At 40.0% G+C, this 17,816-nt stretch overlaps 1 protein-coding gene across 6 annotated transcripts in view; it reads left to right on the top strand.

Moving 5' to 3' along the window:
- FRMD4A (FERM domain containing 4A) overlaps positions 1-16,183 on the top strand; it is a 307,366-nt gene extending 291,183 nt beyond the window's left edge. For 4 of the 6 annotated variants that reach the window (XM_044280099.1, XM_044280097.1, XM_044280098.1 and 1 more), the window contains exons 22-23: positions 5,777-5,873; positions 10,048-16,183. In XM_044280099.1, the coding sequence (XP_044136034.1) occupies positions 5,777-5,873; positions 10,048-10,150 (200 nt within the window). In that variant the 3' untranslated portion in view covers positions 10,151-16,183. Of the gene's footprint in view, positions 1-5,776; positions 5,874-8,551; positions 8,622-10,047 lie in introns of those variants that run through there. The other 2 variants (XM_044280103.1, XM_044280101.1) reach the window with 1 other exon arrangement.
- The last annotated feature ends 1,633 nt before the right edge of the window (positions 16,184-17,816 follow it).

Below are 17,816 nucleotides of genomic sequence, written 5' to 3'. Positions count from 1 at the left end.
ACCTTAAAGGGATTATCCGAGACTCCTATATTGATGACCTATCCTCAAGATTGGTCATCAATATTTCATTGGTGGGGGGCCATCTGGTGTCCCTGCCAATCAGCTCTTCAAAGAGGCCAGAGCCTCCTCCCAGCTTGCCAAGCTCAGCGCTGCACATTGTATAGCGGAAGTGCACCTGAATGGGACTGAGCTGTAATTTGGTCATGTGATCTCACTGGTGTAGGAATGGGCTGCAGTGCTCACAGGAGCGTCGCGGCTTCTACAGACAGCTGATCGTGGGGGTGCAGGGGTCAGACCCTCTCCAATCAGAGACTGATGAGCAATCCTGAGGCTATACCATCAATTTAGGAATCCCAGAAAGCCCCTTTAATAACCACAATAAGCCCCTGTGTACAGTGCAAGGAACTTGTTACCTGTGAGATACTAAAAATAGTCATCTGGCATTGTCACAGCAAGTCTGTAGTTCACGCCATACTTGTGGACTTTTTAAGTCTACGCCCTGGAAAATGCAATGATTGTTTAGTAATTTTACATTTGGGCATTAGGTGCAATTCAAATTAATCTAGTTCTGTGATGGCTAACCTCCGTCACTCCAGCTGTGGTAAAACGACTCCCAAGATTCACACTTGCTTGGCAGTTCTCAGAACTCCATAGAAATGAATGGAGCATGCTGGGAGTCGTAGTTTCACCACAGCTGGAGTGCCGGAGGTTAGCCATCACTGGTCTAGTTTCTGTCTGTACTGTGCCTGCACCAAACATTGAAGTCAGTGGCATAACTAGAAATGACTGGGCCCTACAGCACATGGGGGGCCCCCCATCCAGCAACTTCTTCGCAACCCCCTCCTCCTGTGCAACCCCCCTCCTGTGGCTAGATCAAGATCTCTGATGAGCCCAGAAGCCGCTCTTCCGTTTCCTACAGTGTCACTATATATGTCATTATTATTTTTTTTTTATACTGTTGAGGGGCCCTGACCATAAAATCTTTTAGTCCTCCTTCGTGGGCCCCTTCTGAGTTTAGGCCCCAAAGCAGCAGCTTCTGCTGTTTCCTCTATAGCTACGCCCCTTATTAAAGTGAAGGCAGAGGCGTGAGACTTCAGGGCCAGGTGTTGTCTTTACTGCCTGACCCTGTCATTCAAAGTGTTGGAGGCTTGACCTGTAAGGGAAGTGAGCGGAGCCTCTGGGTGCAACAACGTGCAAGGGAAACGCCCTCATTGCACCTAGGGGCTAATTTGCATATCAGTCAAAAGCATTATTATAATTTTTTTTTTTTCTGAAATGCGGCCACTGAGTGAGACTGGACCAACTCTTAGATTCAGCTGGCAAGTGCACATTTCCCATGTCAGCTGGTTTTATTGAGAGGTATTTAGTGACATTAGTAAGGATGCTGAAATGAACAAACTCTGTAGCTGTGTAAACACGTAAAGGGAATCTGTCAGCCTGTAAATCAGTCAGTAGCAAATTGGCCAAAATGCCAGGTAGGGCTGCCTCCGCAAATTACATACAGACCTGTCTCTCTCCAATCCATTGCTGCAATTCAGAGTAAACTTGTCAATCAACTTGAATGATGATTGGTGAGCAAAGGAGATGGGGTACACTGGGTGGTGGTTTTCACTATGACAGATTCCCTTTAGGAAAACACTCGGTACCGGTTGGATCTGTCAGTGATCTTATGTGTTTGCGGTCACACAACCCCAATGGCAGTCGCAGAGTTAAGTGGTATCAAGTATATGTCTGATTTTAACATGTCCTATCCTTTGTTCCCACAGTAGTCACTCTTCCTATTTAAATAAACAAAAGGAGTGTGTATGGTTATGGTGGTCAGGAGAAATGGCTGACTGCGCTTGGCTGTGGTTTAATGTGTGTGGCCAGCTTTAGGCTCTGTTCACACAACCATCATGCCAGCTTAGTCTGATCAGTTCTCAAGTGGTTCCCAGCAAATTCTGACAGATCCCTTTGTCCTAGAGATCTGTCAGGTTTATTTATTAATTTTCTGTCCTTAATCTGTTATTGTCTTGCTGTCAAAAAGCAACAGGAACGAAACAGAGCTGAAACAAGTGTCAGTGTGAACACATATGGAAATCTAGATGGTACTATTTAATTTTTTTTCATTCCCCGATTATTTTCTTGGAAACGCTGAGATACTATTTTGGCCACAATCAGCATTTATCAAAGATGAGAACTTCCGAGGGAGGCCGCTTTTTAGCAATTAGAATTACAGAGCTTCTAGTTATTGTTCAGTATTTCTGACTCCAGCAATGTATTTCCACATTATATTACACTACAATTGGGGCTCCTGCCGTGCATTTCTGTCTGGTGCTTTTCAAAGACTGCCTAGAGGCGGCTGATGAATGTTAACTAGATGTGAAGCGGAACGTAAAACTTCATAACTAATATCGCCATGACAACCCTTGTGTCGGGTCAGTCATTCTCTTTGCATGGTTGCATTGGACCCTGGCAGTGGGGGAGATAATACACAGAATTTGCTGGTTTTCCGTACTCTTGTAAAATATTTAAAAGCAGGGCTCTGATTACCTCTCTTTTTATATGTATCTGTGATTGTGAAGGGTTTTTTGGCATTTTAATACCGACGACCAGTTACCAGCCTCTCTACTATACAATGGACCAAGCGGTGTAATTCAAGACCTGACTTCTAGCACTACTCTGAAACAGCTGATGGGATGGATAGGCTATAAATAGTAAAATATTGGGATACCCCTTTAAGCTTTATCCCCTCGAAGAGTGAAATACATAAAGTGCCTAAAACACAATAAATGTAGTGTGGGACATGTACATCAATTTTTGTTCGCATTTTTAGCCAGAATTCTGGCACATTAAGCTGAGTTAAAGGGGTTTTTCCGATATTTTAATACTGATGGATAGGTCATCAGTATCTGATTGGTAGGGGTCTGACATCCGGTGTGGCGCTCACAGGAGCTCCGGTGCATCCTCAAACAACTGATTGGCATTGGGTCCCGGGTGTCAGGGCCCCCCACCAATCAGATGGATGTATGCTGCTCTCATTCACTTCTATGAAACACCTACTGCTACTATGAAATTGCTGATTGGCGGGGTGTCAGACCGCCTCCAGTCAGATATTAATGTTCTATCACGAGCATTGCCCATCAACAGTAAAATATTGAAATACTCCTTGAAGATGCATTAAAATTTTGCCTAAAACTAAGCCAGCCAAAGATGGTTATACATTTAGACAAGTGCCTTAAAGGTGTTGTTTCACCTTCAACATCGATGGCCACCAATGTTAGACAGTTGCGCGTCCCATTTGTGGGACGCGCACCTATCTCTAGAACGGAGCTCTCAAAGTCAACAGGAGCACACCGCGCATGTGTGACCGCTCTACATTCAGATCTATAGGAGCGGCGACAAATAGCCGAGTGCTTACGCAGCCATCTCCAGCACTCCCATAGAAATAAATGGAGCACAGCTACGGATGCGCAGTGTACCCTCCTTTAATTCGGGTGCTCTGTTTTAGAGACAGATGGGGCCCGCACCTACTAGCGATATGCCACCAATGTTGGAGGTGAGACAACCCCTTTAAGATGCACCAAATGTATCATCCAGCATGAACCACTGTCATAAATTCATGCATCAGTAGACTGTCTGGTCTAAGTTTATGCCTTCTGTTACAGAGGATTAGTAAAATGCTCCTTTGTGGTGCATTACTAGCAATTTGCCATAGAGGTTTAGATGCCCCATAGCTGATAATACAAGGGCTAAAAACCCCTTTGACTTGTGTGCGCACTTGAGCAGAGGGAAATCCATGTACAGGGTGACATCTCTCAAGGGAAAGCAGAGTGAGGCCAAACTGGGGGTTTCCACTTCAAGGGTCCCATAGCAAACACAGAAGCTATTGCTATGGCATATATACCCATCTGCTGGGATTTGAGCCCAATTTTTTATAGTAGCACAAAACAAGCCAAAGAACAACTAAAGTATAATGTATATAACAGTCTGTGCTCAATACTGAATCCACATCTGCCTAAACCAATGTATACTTTATTAATATATAATCCTCAATGGTATAGTATGAGTTGATTAATATTCAGAAAGATGGGGGGGAGGGGGTATCATTTTAGTCTTTAGTCAGTCGCTATTCTGATTTTCATTGTTAATAATTGTCCTCTCGTAGTTAGGTCTAGGGTGTACCAAAGCTATTTTACTCTTGCGTGCCAGATGTGCCCTTTTACCTGAAGGAGAGCATGCGTTTCCTGCAAGGAAATTGGTATTTAAGTTTCCTGGGAAAATAGTATGGGATATGTGTAAAGCCAAACATGTAGGTCAGAATCTTAATTAAGTGAATGAATTGTAGTTTAGATATTAATCTCATAGGAATTTCCAGTGAGTCTCGTATATCAAAAAAATAACAAAGGTGCATAGCCCGGGAGAGGAAGCTGACGTTCTAAATGACCCTGTTTTCAGTCTGTAGAAGAGCTATTAAAAATCTTATATTATGGCACATAATAATATTAACCCTTAGGGATCATGTTGTTAGGGTGATGTGCTGCCTGTAAATCAGTGAGAATTGTTATAAGCCAACACATTTCCATCTTGTGTTTCTGGCTGCTCAAACGTGTAAGTAAACGATGTAAGGATATTTGTGGTTCTAGTCTTCTTTAACCGTCTTAAAAGTATGGAATCCCCATCCTGGAAGTAATTACTGTACAGCTTCACACAAGGTTAAAAATGTGGATGACAAGTCATTCTTTTTTTTTTTTTTCCTGTGTTATAATTTGTACATTATGGTACGTTATGCATTATTGTCAATGTAAGCTCGGGCGGTTTCTTAGCAGTTGGGCAGAATCTGATCTTGTGTGAATCTTGTTGCAAACGTGCTTTATAATGTACAGGGCATTCTAGTTATAAATGTACAAACCTTCTTACGTCTTGTTTGGAAATGATGCAGTAGGAGCGATGTACAAATGGGGCAGGGCATTCAGAGAAACTTTAAACTGCCCAATGTTGTCTTTAAGGTTCCTTCAGCAAGTTCTACACATCTGGTGTCTGTTGCTTGCAGATGTTTCACAGACCATGGTGCGCCCTAAAACACTCTACAGTTTACCTAAGGCTTTTGTCAAGGAAGCTGTAAGGAACTGGAAACTATTTCTAGATTGCTTCCATTCATAATCAGAGCAATTCCATTAAATAGAGTGTCTAATGTACACAACCACTTTTAATTGAGCAGATACCATTAACCCCCCCCCCATTGATAGGACCCTTAACAATTAAGTCAATAGGACCTGGTGGTGCATCAGCCCATTTTGGCTAAACCGGATACAATGAACTCTGGCTGTTACTCTGCTGGATAGTTTTAACTCTAGTGTGCAACTAACCTTACAGCAGTGATCCATGAGAAGAAAAGTATGAAAATGATCTCTCCTCCAGAAGAAAGAAAGCTGTCCTGTGCTGAGGAGGGCCAGGAACTGTACAACAGCTGTCTACAGATGGGTGTCTGGTTTGGCTAATATAAGTCATAGTTCAAGGTTTTTTATTGATCAGACAGGCTAGCTACATATAGGTGGCAATAGAGAGACAGCTTTCTTCCTTCTGGAGAACAGCTGATTTGTATATTTTGCTAACAAACTGGTGGTTCATAATATGACTATGTTAAAAGTACCCTTAAACTGTGGCCCAGATCAAAGCAGCTCATTACAGAAATCTTGGAGAATGGAATGCAATTATTAGACTGTCTCTGGTTTCATACTTTGACATTTGTTGCATTTTTTTTATTTAGTTTATATTTTTTCTTTGCTTTTCACAGCTGCCTTACCCCATGGTCCGAGAAGTTCAACGCCTTGTAGTGATCATACAGCCACACCTCCCAGCAGCCCTCACCACATTTTAACCTGGCAGACTGGGTAAGTCCTTAGGCTTCTGAAAGATTAGCATTCCATTCATACCTACCTGATACATCAAAGTGAATTTCTAAAGCATTCCATAGGTTTTGTTTGTCAGACCGTTACATGAATGAGTGTGTAAATGAACCTCCAGGATGTCAGGATGAGCAGAATGTGGAAGGGGATTCTTAATTCATGACCTAGTTCAATACACATTTTGTAACGGAGACATGGTTAATTAATCTCATGAAATTTCCGGTTGCTGAACACGAAAATGACATTGAAAATGCAAAATTGGTTCCTGTTTGGAAGTTACAGAGATAAAAAGGAAAGAGAACTGAGAGCATTTATCAAGTTACTTACTCCATTGTGGAGTTAAAAAATTCCCAAATTATGGGATGCGCTGTAATTTGTGACTTTTTGTGCTTAGAAAAGTGTTGAGAAAAGGGGTAGGGCTTAGTGGAAATGGCAGCCCCTACTGTGGTCTGCTGGATTTACTATAACTTACACCAGAAACTGGAGTAAGCTATAGCTCAGGTGTACACCAGCCCCTGACAGGCGTAGATTTGGGTTTCTGGCACACGGAGTGCCAGAGATGCACCTAATTTAATAAATCCATCTCGGCCAGGCGCACAACGGATCAAGACTCCCCAACTTAATATAATGAGATTTTCTTTTATTAGAAAGAAAATGCACGTCCATGCTTCGAATACAACATCTATCGTACATCTGACATGTTTGTCTCTTGTATTCCATTTCTGGAGCCTCTCTTCTGATCATCGAGCAGTAATGTGCCAACATGGCAGGGCTCCTCAATCACTGCAATATTCTGATGAAAAAAGCTCCCCATGATTGTCACTGAATTAATAAGAATAGAAGTTATGTGGTTTCTGGGACATTCTGCAGTCCATTTTTTTTGTATGCCATTAGAAGTTCATCTACAAGCTAATGGAAATTTTTGACTGACATTTCCGAACAAACTAGTTGACACAACTTTGAAAGCCTTCCATGCTTCTCTTTTGCTGCCCTTTAACCGACTCTTTTTTTAACATTATTTTTGTAGCTTTCAAACAGGAACCAATCTTGAATTTTCAATGTTGTTTTCATATTCAGCACTACAAAATTATGTAAGATTACTTGTCTTTGTTAAAAAAAAATCCCAATTTTTGTAGATCAGTGAGATTTCTTTTCATAGATTTTTCTTGATTTTTACCATAACATCAGTGTTGGACTAGGGTGTCTAGGGCCCATCAGTAAAATTAATTCTGGGGGCCCAAAGCACAGCTAAATGCAAAGACTGCCTGCTCACACAGAGGCAGACAGCAGAAGGATGCTTAAGATGATTGCTAATAGGGTCCCTACAGGGACTTCAAAGTGAATCCCAAGGCAAAGAGGATACTGTTTGGCATGCCTTTGTGCCTAAAAGTCTTCTCCGCCAGCCGATGCATCTATAGTAATAAACTTGGTACTCTGTTCAATAATAATCTACCCAGTTTTTTATATGGACACACAGGCTGCTTAAGACTCTGTAAACTGCCTCTTCCTATGTACTGTGCCATGTGCCACTTGTGCAAAGGGTGTTGGATTGAGGGGCCCACCCTTACTTAGGAGCCTCTTGGGGGATTCACCTGTTCCCCCTGTGGACCAGTCCAAGCCTGTATTAAGTGGAGGTACAGTGAATGTACTGTGTATATTTACCTATGTATAAATCTGTCATTTTGTCTTCTCAAATGCAGTAGTAGACAGAGGGTGAATAAGTGAGCATTCATACCATTATTTATTAATAACTGTAACACTTCTTGTATTGTGTACAGTATATGCTAAGATTTATGGTGGCATTATATCTACAATGTTATGGATTTATTTTTGCATCAGTCTCCCACCCTTATAATTTTTCATATATATGGTGCTCATCCATGGTCCTTTCCTCTTCGGGATTCTTCAGCTGGCTGTCATTTTGTCTGCACAAATAGGATGAACTCTGACAACGCCATGTGCAGCTTTTCATGCAGGGGAGGAAGAACAACAGCTGGAGAGGCCCAAGGGAAAAATGACCTCTCCCATTAGCATTACCCAGTAAACCCCTCATAAGTAATGCTGTTGGACTGATGAACTGTGGAAATTTCTTAGCAAAAAGTCAAATTGACAGAATATTAATATTCAAAATATTTCCTGTTGTTCAGTACAGGTCTACATCTTTTAGTATAGCTAGCAAAATTGGACTCAAAAAATGTGTGAGCTGGAAAAAGGCTGGCTGGCTAGTTTGGCCAGACGCTATCCTTCCCAACCTTCCTATATAAATGGTCAGCAGACTAAGACATTCTGTTTGCGGCTCATCTCTCCAAGACCACAAAAGCTAAGAGGTTGAAATCCACCACCTGCCATTAGGGGGACAGTCAGGTGGTCTTCATAATAGATGGTCAGCCAGTTCCACCAAAATGAACGTATGGCCGGGTTAAGCCATGTCAATGTTTTTTTTTTTTTTTTTTTAAGATCGATCATGGTTTGTCATCTGTTTATATCACTTATCACCAAACATTATTACTTTAAAAAAAAATTGCAAAGAGGTTTCAGTCTTTGAAATACTAATACTGTAAGATACTATACGTTTCCTTTCCTACCTCTGCTAACATGTTACTAAATAATGTCTGCTTCACTCTGTCTCTACTTTATTCCTTCTGCTGCTTTCATGTGCTCAGAGACACAACAGAAAACTCACCCACTCAGGATGGGTCTGAGTCTTCAAGTCACCAAAGTACTGATGAATAGAGGTATTGTACAAAGAACATATGATCTGGTCACACTGTGCATGGAAATCCATATCCGTCATAAAGTTCTGCATGATCGCAATACTTCAGTGTAGTCCATTGTACTCTGGTTCTGTCTCCTTTAAAACCAAATGAGTAAATGTTTTTCATTATGAGAAATGATTATTAGTGTTTCCATGTAAGATCATAAAAGTTTAGTAATAAATAAAAATAAAATATATAAATATATTGAATTATTGTACTGGCCATTTAGGATACATTGCTTCATAGTCCTATTTTATATATTCAGTAGAGATGAGCAAATCGATTTGTCAATTAATCAGATTCAACCAGAATTTTGTAAACGTTTGAGGTGGATCCAAATTGAGATCGGGAATATGAGTTCCAGGAGACCTCTGTCTCATACACAAATGTCGAGGCCAATTGGAGCACTTTCAATAAAGGTAGAATTGATTTAGACCCTAATCAAACCCAAATTGAATTTTGCTCATCTCTATCATTCAGCCTTTACTGGTTATTGTACAGGGCAAAAGGGTAAAAATTGTTTTTTAATATGGAATACTAAAATTCTAAATGTGGTTCTACTGCATCGGTTTAAGCTGCCAATCGGGGATAGGGCCAGCCTGAACCATTGCTTTTATTCCTTGCTGTTTGGTATACGTACATTTTTTTTCTTTTAAAGGGGTCCTGCGGGAATTAAGAAAATTTAAATACATAAATATTACTTTTATTATAAATATATTCCGAAATATCTTTGATTAGTTATAATTACTTATTTTGTCTATGGAGCAATCATTAGGAGAAATAAAATGGTCTCCGTCTGATTAGTGCACACAATCTGTCCTAACCACACAGGAGGACAAGTTACTTCATAACACTGAGCTGAAGAGCTGCCTCATACTCATTTATGATCCGGAATATAGTTTAATATGATATTCAGCTGAATCTCAGTAGGAATAGAGTTCATGAGGAGACATTTAATACTGAGAGGAGGGTATGTGGCTAATGAGCAGCAGCACTTGTATGCAGTATCCATTACCACTTCTGTCCATCCTCTGTACTTCGTCTTCTCATGAACTCCATTCCTACAGAGATTCAGCTGAAGATCATATTAAACTGTATTTAGGATCATAATCTCCGACAAGCAGAGAGGAGGATGAGGCAGCTCTTTAGCTCAGTGTCTTAAGTAACTTGTCCTGCTGTGTGATTAGGACAGGTTTTGTGTGTACTAATGGGACAGTGGCCATTTTATTTTTCCCCTGATGATTGCTCCCCAGACAAAGCAAGCAATTATAACTAATGAACCGTGTTTAGGAATATATTTATAACAAATAAATAAATATTTAAATATTTTCAGTAATTTTATTTTCCCGGAAAATCCTTTTAAGGATCACTGGATCTCACATTATTATGTTTTTATTTTTCAGGCCATACCATGACAGTTGCTACCTAGACGCTGCCCTATATTCAGAATTAGCTGACGTCCAGTGGTACGGACAAGAAAAAGCCAAGCCTGGGACTCTTGTGTGAACCTATAATCGCAATGCCATTTGGAGATCACCTCACTGCCTCTCATTTGCCTTACCCAGATGCACTACCATCCCACACCAGCTTCAGCTACAAGCACTTTTCATTTGAAAAACCTGTGAGGAAAATTATTGAAGCCCCTGCTCCTTGTACGTACAGCACTCCCTGGAGGCCCATGTTGCTACTACTGACTATTGGGTGCCTCCTTATCGGTGTAAATTGACAAACTGTGAAGGACTTGCTTTCATACTCCACTGGAGTCATTTTGTACTGGTTGGGGATCATCACTGCTTAATCACTATTAATATCATTATACGGAAGTGAAACTCTAACAAGATGAAGATCTCATGTTTAGGCTAACAGAGCACTAGTAAAAAGAACTCTTTATTTTGCCTTGGTTATTTTAATCAAGGGGTGATATTAAATTTTTCTACATCCATGTTATTATTTCCTTTATTTTTTTTTATTATTTTTTTATAAGTATACAAAACTGGCTAATTGTCCGAAAAATTGTGTTCAGTTCAATTCTAACCAAAGATAAAACAGGAGGGTTGCTAATTAACTGCTACATAGTCCTTAACCTGTCCATGCCACTGGTGCTGACATGACACATAGCAATGTGTTGCACACACTTTTTTATGTCATTGGTTTATAGTTAAAGCATACCATTGTATTAATATTACTATTCCATGAGGCTAATTACGCAGTTACATTTACCATATAATAGTACTGAAAATATTTTACTTTGCAACTAGGAAAAAAAATGACTACCAACTGTGATCGACCAGTTGTGTATTCATGGGGATGTTCTCACTTTAACATGTAGACCAGTTAGTTCATATACCGGTATGTACTGCTAGAAATCTGGGGATGACATTACAATATTAACATATATAAAATGCTACTCAAGCCGATCAATTAACACAATTACAGCAGTTTACCTCTTAGACTTGTAAAGATGGCCATACACCTTAGTATAAGGGTCCATTCACAAGTCGGTACGTGTTTTGTGGATGGCTGGCACTATGATAGAAAATGCCTATTCTTGTCCACTATTGCGGACAAGAATAGGACATGTTCTATTTTTTTGCGGAGCCGCAGACCGGAACTTTGGAGCCGTGGTCCCATAGAAAATGAATTATGCGGAATAGATCCGGACAATTCATACGGATGTCTGAATGGAGTCTAAAGATGATCAAAATTTAAAATTTCAACCGACTGATGATAGACCATTGTCGCCTGCAAAGAAGTCGGCCATGTTTGAAATTTTGTCTGCTAATTGGACAAAAGATCTTTGAAAGAAAATTTCCAGGAAAGTCTTTTGTCCATCACCTGATTTCATTGAACATGTGTTTGTGTAGATGGCACGATCCGCTGCTGGCAAACTATGATTTAGGTGACCATGTGAAATATGATCTGCTGCCAGAAAACAATTAGGTGAGACACACGAAAGCTCCAATTACTGCATGTACGAGTGTACTGCTTTAGAATCCGTTCATAAAGACTGACAGGTGCGTTGGTAGCATGGAAATATGGTCTAGTATTATTTGCTGCAAAAATATATTACATTTAATTGTCCCAAACTTTTACTACAAATAGTAGTAGACCGTATCATCTCCAGACGATGCACTAGAAATCGGTGAATACATGAAGCGTTTACATAGGCTGGCACTACTGCTCAGGCGTTGGCATTATAAATCACAATTCATTTTAACAAGAATAATGGTGCAGATATTTCCTGGTACAGAATTCCAGGAAAATGCTTGTGCACCATGTGGTTCCCAATGCCAAACATCCTGAACGAATGTGTGCACATATACAGTCACCACATGCTGAATATATCGACGCTGCCTATAGAGTTCAGGTTAGCAGCTCAGTAGATCATCGGTACAACCTTTATTATATTCATCATAACCAAACTCTTCATTCATTATTCACTTTACATTAATTGTAGCCACCAGACCACCATTTATATGCTCCCATGCAACATATGTGTCAGCAATATTCACCTAGGTGAACGCACATTGCACAGTGAAAGTGCCCTTAACATGGGAAAAAAAAGCACCTTTCATATTGCTGTCCGGTGCTATAAGTGTTTTATAACAGCCTCTGTGCCATTTCTGGAAGGGATCATAAGACATGGAAAACTTGGCCTAATCTAGTAGACCAGTGTTCCTCAACTCTTGGCCTCAGGGCCCACTGCTGGTCAGGATTTAAGAATATCCCTCAGAATGAATACCTGTGGTAAGTCTTGATGCATTGACACTATTATCACATGCTGAATACTAAAAAAAATCCTGAAAAAATGACCGCGAGGTGGGCCCTGAGAACTGGAGTTCATTAACACTGTAGTAGACAGCACTCTAACAGTGACGAGGACAGAAGTAAAATGTAGATGCTCATCCCAATATCAGACATGGATGGATGCGCCTATGCTGCTTTTCCATCAGTTTGGTACAGGTTAGTGTATCAATTGTTAGGATATTACAGCGATTTATATAGTACCTGTAATCTTAGCCCAGATTAATTTAAAAAAACAAGTAACCTACCCATACAATATTACACTAGACAATAAAAATCTATGAACCTCAATGAAACCCCCATACAAACATAGACTGAACCTGGAGGTACCTGGATATCTCAGTGACCCTTGGGTTCACATCACATTTTCTGTTTGTTTTATCCCTGGCCAGTGTGTGGCCTTAATGGGACCTGCGCTGCCAGAGGAGGTATGCAATTTAAGATGAGGCATAGGCCTTGTTATAAATGACCTGCCCCCTCTGGCTCCCCATATGCTGGAATGAAGTCTAAGTAGCTCAGTCATTATCTACGTCCGTTTCTGGTGTAAATAATAAAAAATTTTAGAAATGCAGACTGACTAGAAAAGTTTTGGCTTTTCTACACCCAAAACAGGCATAAGGGGAATGGCCATCTAATATGTATGGGGTGTCTCAGCTTTCTCCTAACAGCAAATTTCAGGGAAGGTGGGGGGACAACAAAGGATTGGCTCATGGATTTAAACATATCTGATCCTTTAGTTCTCATTGGAGAAAAGCTGCCACCAGAGGTGTCTAGCAGCAGCTTTCACCCCTCTCCACGTTAGGGACACATTGACTATTAGTTGGCTTACTTTGAGACCAATTTTTACAACAGAATTATGGTGCAATTTTGGTTCAAAAAGGTGCATCTTAGGCCCTGCTCTGCAAAGCTATTGAAACTCTGAGTGGAATTAATCATTCCCCATGCTACTTTTGTGGCGCAAAAGACTTGCAAACACCATGTTTGTAGCTTTACGCTGACCTCACCACTTTCTCAAATGAGGGCGGTGTGGCAGAAGCGGGGTCAGTGGGCCTGACACATTTATCTTTCTTTGTGGCAATTTTTTTTAAGACATTTTGGTGCCCAGACTGCCATAGTATGCACCATCTTTATAAATTAGGCACATCCTCTGGCAGTTAGGGCAAAACAAAGACTGGCCTAAATTTTAGTGCGCCAAGTTGCACCAACTTGCACCACTTTTTAGATAGATTTTTGACACAAACACGTATATTTAGTAGGAAACAGAAATGAAATCAAGTGGTAGAAATATTACCGAATATTTTAAGATGCTCCCCTATTGATCCATTCCAACCTTCATGGAAACTTGCATGAAAAATGCAAGATGACAACAGATCTAATACTTCTCTTTTATGATTCAACAGTGGTTTGGGCAGAAAAAGAAATAAAAATAAAATTACCGGTAAGTCAACACCCATACCATGACCGAAAGTAGGAGCCTGCTGGAAAATTAAGAAAAATGACTAGTGAAATCATTCAGATGATGGAAATTTTGACCACATCAGATCTTTAAATTTTGTAATATATGGGCAAGTTTTGGAAATCTTTCCTCTATAATGATATTGAATGGCGGTGGTGATTTTAATAAAATACTAACTGGTAAACACTTGGGACATTTACTGAAGCTTTTATGCCAATTACGGCACAAACGTTATTTGTGCCATAATTTGCGACTTTTCTAAACTGGCAAGAAAAGGGACCAAGCTTCTCAACACCCACCAGATTTAATATAAGTCGACTGCTCTTGACTTTTTTCTGGCGCACGGACTGCCAGAGATGCAACTAATTTATTAAAAGGCACATCTTACTCCAACACAGGAAGCTCAAGACTGGCATATGGAAAAACCAGTCTTGATAAATGTCCCCTTTACTTCACACTTGAATATCCATGCAACATTGTTGGGATGTATGGTTAGTAATAAGTAGTTATTAAAGAATTATAAACTATAACGCGTGAGCAACTGAAATAGCTTGAATATCTTTGAGTACTGGGCACACTTTAAAGGACAAATCCATAAATAATAGATGGATTTATTTTATTTTTATTAGGATATCATTTTTTTTTAAGGCACTTTTTAGCAGAGGGTCCCACTTAACACTCTTTGTCAGACGAGGGTTGACGTGTAGACGCACCATGCCTCTCTTTGCGATCCCAGTCGTGTGGGTGGTCTGAACTTCTCACGTTATTCTAATGAATGCAGTGCTTCTCCGTGGGCAGATTAATCTAGACCTATCAACCAATCAGTCATTCCAATCCACCACCTACTATTTTAATGAAGATTACCTTGCAGACAAACGCTCCTCTCCTATTGAGAACTATTCTCTCTGAGATTACTGCTGCAGAAACACAATAATTTCTATTTAATTACCAATGGCCTAGTACTGAAGAAATAAATAAAAAAAGTAAAATATCGAGTTTAAAAAATTACCGCTTTCTCATTGCCTATGCACAGTAGACTTCCTCTCAGTGATCCTATTGAATGACTTGCAAACCATCCTTTGTTTGGGAACAATAACTTGGTTAACTCACATGCTAGAAATCCATCTGCTGTCTAGTTTTACAGCAATAGTCAGTAGGTTAACATCTGTGTTAGTAACGCCATTAGTCTGTTTCGACAGAGGACTGACAGAGTTACAATATCTGGCATAGCCAGGCACAGCCGGATCCCCATTCACTATAATGGGATGCAGTGAGTTTCCAGCATAAATGCTGGATATGGTAACTCCATTAGCCTGCTCCTCTGCTGGAACAGACATAATGGGTTGTCTGCTAAATGCTACTTTTCCATTTGACTTATTGGGCATGTTAAGTAGGGGAGGTCCATTGTCTAGAGCTGCTTTTACATCTAGAGGACCACTAGCATCTTTTGGTTTCTTTGGGTGCTGTATAAATTATTATGGTACTTGTAGCTTTAGCAAACCTCTGGAATGCCTACAGTGTAAAGAGGGTTGTACGAACCAAGCAACTCCTCAGGTTGTACACTACATTGTCACTATGCTATAAGCCCTTTTTTCCCCCCAACATTTCCTAACTCACAAGTATTATTGTACACAAGCAGTTCTGCATCCCTTTTGTCGTTCTCTCCTGTGTAACCTTAGCATACTACTGGATAATTACAATGGGGCTATTGATTTATACAACCAGACTACCTGGTGTATACTATGCTGTAAGGCAAGTTATTTTTTCTTATGAGCAGTTGAGTGTTGGAAAATAGTAACCCATATATAATTTTATTTTTATTTTTTTCACCCAGTATTAGTTTTAGTTCGGAAAAATAGCAAACCTCTTTTTTCAGGTGCTACCAAGATGACCAGTTACTGCTTAGTCAACTAGGTGTAAAGTTTTACATTTATTAATGTCAATAGTTTTAATACAAGTTGTGCAAAAAAAATTAACTTTAGCTTCACCCCTTAGAAGACAACAGAGCGGGTGATGCCACTCGTCCACTGACTCTCTTTAAGGGGTTAAATAATTTAGGTTGCGCCTAAACAACATTCTAGAGCATGTAAAATTCCTTTTTTTTTATTCTGTTCAACTGTAATCAATGAAAATATGTATGTTGTAGAAAAGTTGCAGAATTTTTCAAAAGAATTCTGTCATTAATTTATTCTTTTTGTATTAAGAATTTGTATAGTACCTTTACATTTTGCAAAACAGTGTTGTTGACACTTCCTTAATAAAGCATTTTTAAAATCAAATGGTTTATTCTGGATGCTAAATGTCCCTTTAAATAACTACAGAATCAAGTTAAAAATTACATGTAATAAAGCAGCACACAGTCTGCAAGTTGTCACTGAAAGCGTACCTAACCTTTCAACAGTCTTTGCATTACTCGGTAGTAGAGTATAAACATGAGGGATAACATTAGTTCTGGTCATTATATGAATTGTATCTGATGTGTTTTAAGCAGTTTTCATCTGTGCATACAGAATGTCTAGTTTTCAGTTCTCCTAGACCTGATGGTCTAGACCAGTGATAGGCAAACTACGGCTCTCCATCTGTTCCACAACTACAACTCACATCATGCCCTGCTGTAGGCTGAAAGCTGTAGGCAGTCTTTGCATGCTGGGAGTTGTAGTTCTGCAACAGCTGGAGAGCCGCAGTTTGCCTATCACTGGTCTAGACCTGCGTGCAATTCACTACACACAAAAAGTAGAGGAGAACCTACTTCCTAACCTTCTCTTACTCAGAGCAGTCTCAGTATCATGGAGAACATTACAGAGAAGTACTACATAGTTGTGAATAAAAAGCACTTCTGCTGAGATCTAAACGTTCTATTTAGCTGTGCAGTCTTTTTGCCTGTGTGTGTGTGTCATTGAGCTCCTGCTCACTTCCCCTTCCTCCCCCCTGGTCCTTCTGTTAAGCTGATCCATCCTTGTGGGGGTTTAAGACATTTTGCAGAGTGAAAAGGGGGGGGGGAAAGAGTTAACAGTTGATAAAATGAGAACTAGACATGTCTCACTTATAAGACCTATTACAAAGTTTCTTGTGGTTGCTTGTACTATTGATGTATGCAAAGTTGTGTGAAAAGTTAGTACCTATTGACATATTGAGAGTTTATCCACATAACAGCTACATAACATCCTGAAACTGATGGTCATGACTTTCCTAAAAAAACATCTAGTCATGTGCTTGTAGCAAATAAATGTGGTTCCCCTAGGTAAGTACAGCACTATATATTGGTATCTTCACAGGGGTGTAAACAGATCTTATAGCTAAACCCCATAGCAAAACTTAAGGTTGTATGATAAATTATGTTGTTTTTTTTTGTTTTACATGGAGGAAATTTTTCATTAAAAAGTCATGCTCCTTCTCAACCACTTTACCTGACTTCTATATCAGAAAAAGTGGAACAGGTGCTTCATAAATAAATATAGTGCTCTTTCTGAACACCATATTGCTTATAAATGCATAATACTCTTATCAATTTCCTCCCCAATATAGTTTAGTGCAGGGATGCTTAACCTGCGGCCCTCCAGCTGTTGCAAAACTACAACTCCCAGCATGCAAAGACAGCCTACAGCAGGGCACTGTGGGAGTTGTAGTTTTACAACAGCTGGAGGGCCACAGGTTGCGCATCCCTGGTTTAGTGTCTCCCTTCATATAGTATATCACATAACTGGTTGCATGCAGCCAGGACTAGGGGGAGTGCAGTACATAGGAATTTATACACTTACCACTGAACTTAATGGCAGCTGTAAAACTCTCTATGCACTGAGCTTCTCCTAGTGGCAGCTGCTGGAAAATGCTGTGGATTTTATAAGAGAAACAGAAGACGTGCTTAAGGGCCGTGCCCTCCAGCCTCATAGCAGTCACCTGGTAAGTAAGCCA

This window comes from Bufo gargarizans, chromosome 2 (genome assembly GCF_014858855.1).
Source record: "Bufo gargarizans isolate SCDJY-AF-19 chromosome 2, ASM1485885v1, whole genome shotgun sequence".
Taxonomy (NCBI): Eukaryota; Metazoa; Chordata; class Amphibia; order Anura; family Bufonidae; genus Bufo; species Bufo gargarizans.
Note: the sequence above shows the minus strand (reverse complement) of the source record. Positions and strands in the feature narration are given on the sequence as shown.